At 48.3% G+C, this 2,249-nt stretch overlaps 1 protein-coding gene across 1 annotated transcript; it reads right to left on the bottom strand.

Moving 5' to 3' along the window:
• Positions 1 to 237: 237 nt before the first annotated feature.
• Positions 238 to 636, bottom strand: LOC145390129 (protein FAM200C-like). Its single transcript, XM_080265179.1, has one exon. The coding sequence runs from the start codon at positions 634 to 636 to the stop codon at positions 238 to 240; it is 399 nt and encodes a 132-aa protein (XP_080121305.1).
• Between the last annotated feature and the right edge of the window lie 1,613 nt (positions 637 to 2,249).

Raw genomic sequence — 2,249 nt, 5'->3', positions numbered from 1 at the left:
AGCCTTGATGCCAGTGCATGTTTCTTCTCGTTCAAGAAGATTTCAACCTCTGCACGCATTTCAAACACTCTCTGGAGCACTTTCCCTCGGGACAGCCACCTGGCAGAAGAGTAGTAAAGCAGGCGTTCATATTCCGACCCCATGTCAGAGCACATCTGACCGAACAGCCTTGAATTCAGAGCTGATGGTTTAATAAAATTCACTGTTTGAATCACATCTTCTGTCACAGCGTTAAGCTCAAGTGACAGTTTCCGGGAGGCAGGGTTTTCCCGGTGAAGCAGACAGTGAGTCACTGTCACTTCGGGGTTGACTTGTTTTCACCCTAGCGGTGAAACCCTGATGTGCCCCTAGCATTGCAGGTGCACCGATCGTGCACACACTGAAGCACTGATCCCAGCTGAGGCCTTCTTTCTTGATGAAGCTGTCAACCAACTTGAACAGATCTTCACCTGCTGTTGTCGTCTCCAGTCGTTTACAGAACAGGAATTTCTCTTCCATGTCATTCTTCCCTTGGTACCGCACATATACCAAGAGCTGTGCATTGTCACTGACCTCAGTTGACTCAACCCGCTGGAAGCTGAAGTTTCCGTTCTCCTTGATGGCAGCCACTACCTGTTCTTTGATGTCTTCCGACATCTCTTGAATCCGTCGGCTAATTTTGTTGTCTGACAGTGCAATAGTTTATTTATATATTTTTCACCGCATCATCTCCGAAAATAGTACAAACCACATCGAGGACTGCTGGCATCACCAACTTTTCCCCACTTGTATGTGGCCGTTTACTCTTTGTAATTATTTTTGCAGCCAGATAGGATGGAATTGTTGCTTGTCGAACAGAATACACTCCTGTGTTCATAGGGGTGTCCAACCGCTGACGCTGCAGTTGTTCTTTCCTCTTCAAATACTGGCGGTCTTTCCCCGCCAGCGTCGGGTGTTTTCCGTGGAGATGGCGCTCGAGCTTGTTTTCTTTAAGCGACTCATGGCTGAGCACTTCCCCACATCTAACACATTGAGGTTTTTCGACCCCACGATCGATGAGAAGCGTAAACCCAATGTCAAGGAATTCTTCTTTGTACACACGCTTTCTGGACGTCACTGAAGAATCTGAAATGAAATATATACTTGCTTAATAATAAATCAGACAAAAGATGCTGTTTGGTACCGTCCACCAGGAGGGGAGAGGGGGAGGGGGCCAAGGAAAGAGGAGGGGAAGGAGCCAAGGAAAATGAAGGATGGCAGGAGTTCAAGGAAAGAGGAGGGGAAGGAGCCAAGGAAGAGGAGGAGGGGAGGGGGCCAAGGAAAGAGGAGGAGGGGAGGGGGCCAAGGAAAGAAGAGGGGGAGAAGTCAAGAGGAAAGAAGACAAGGAAAGAGGAGGAGGGGGAAGGGGCAAAGAAAAAGGATGGAGAGGGGGGGCAAAGAAGGAGGAGGAGGGGAGGGACAAGGAAAAAGGAAGGGGAGGGGTAAAGAGGAGGAGGGGAGAGGGCAAGGAAAGAGGAGCAGGGGGAGGGAACAAAGAAAATGGAGGGGGAGGGGGGCAAGGAAAGAGGAGGAGGGTGAGGGGACAAGGAAAAATGAGGAGGAGGAGTAAAGAGGAGGGGAGGGGGTCAAGGAAAGAGTAGGAGGGGGAGGGGCAAGAAAATGGGGAGGGGGAAGAGGAGCAAGGAAAGAGGAGGGAAAGTGTAGGAGGGAGAGGGGGCAAGGAAAGTGCCCCCTTCCCCTCCTCCTGTTCCCTTGCCCCCTTCCTTCTCCTTCCTTGTCCCCCTCGCTCTCTCAATATGGTGGACGGTGCCTTTCACTGACATACTTTGGTGCAATATTTCGTCGGCAAGTGAAATACTCAGTTTCTTTCTCATATTTACCCAGGAATTTTAAAGAAAGAGTCTGAGTGAAACCTGTACAGCACATTCCAATATACGGGTAAAAATACATCAACTTACCGACAGCAGATGAACAAGTTGGTAAAGAGTGTTTCCCGTTACCACCATACAGCTCGAGTGGTGGCCTGGCTCAGACTGGACGTGAACGGTTCACGTTTGCAGGACACAAGATGCTGTTCACGTACCAAACGCGTACGGCACTCAGGGATACCAACATTGAATATACATTCTTATAATTTTATATAAATAAATATATCAGTACATAAATAAGAATCAACAAGTACGTTTATATGTTTTTCTTTACTATAAATTCCGCCATAAGTCTACGGATTTTCAGCTGCTTTTTTGACTAACACGCTGTATGGTTGTGGG

The sequence above is a fragment of the Coenobita brevimanus genome, unplaced genomic scaffold (assembly GCF_032717465.1).
Source record: "Coenobita brevimanus isolate Jiangsu-jjx unplaced genomic scaffold, ASM3271746v2 jjx.HiC_scaffold_2882, whole genome shotgun sequence".
Taxonomy (NCBI): Eukaryota; Metazoa; Arthropoda; class Malacostraca; order Decapoda; family Coenobitidae; genus Coenobita; species Coenobita brevimanus.
Note: the sequence above shows the minus strand (reverse complement) of the source record. Positions and strands in the feature narration are given on the sequence as shown.

What these genes read in the sequence shown, in the direction of transcription:
- LOC145390129 (XM_080265179.1), bottom strand. Translation starts at nt 636, where the DNA reads ATGTCGGAAGACATCAAAGAACAGGTAGTGGCTGCCATCAAGGAGAAC.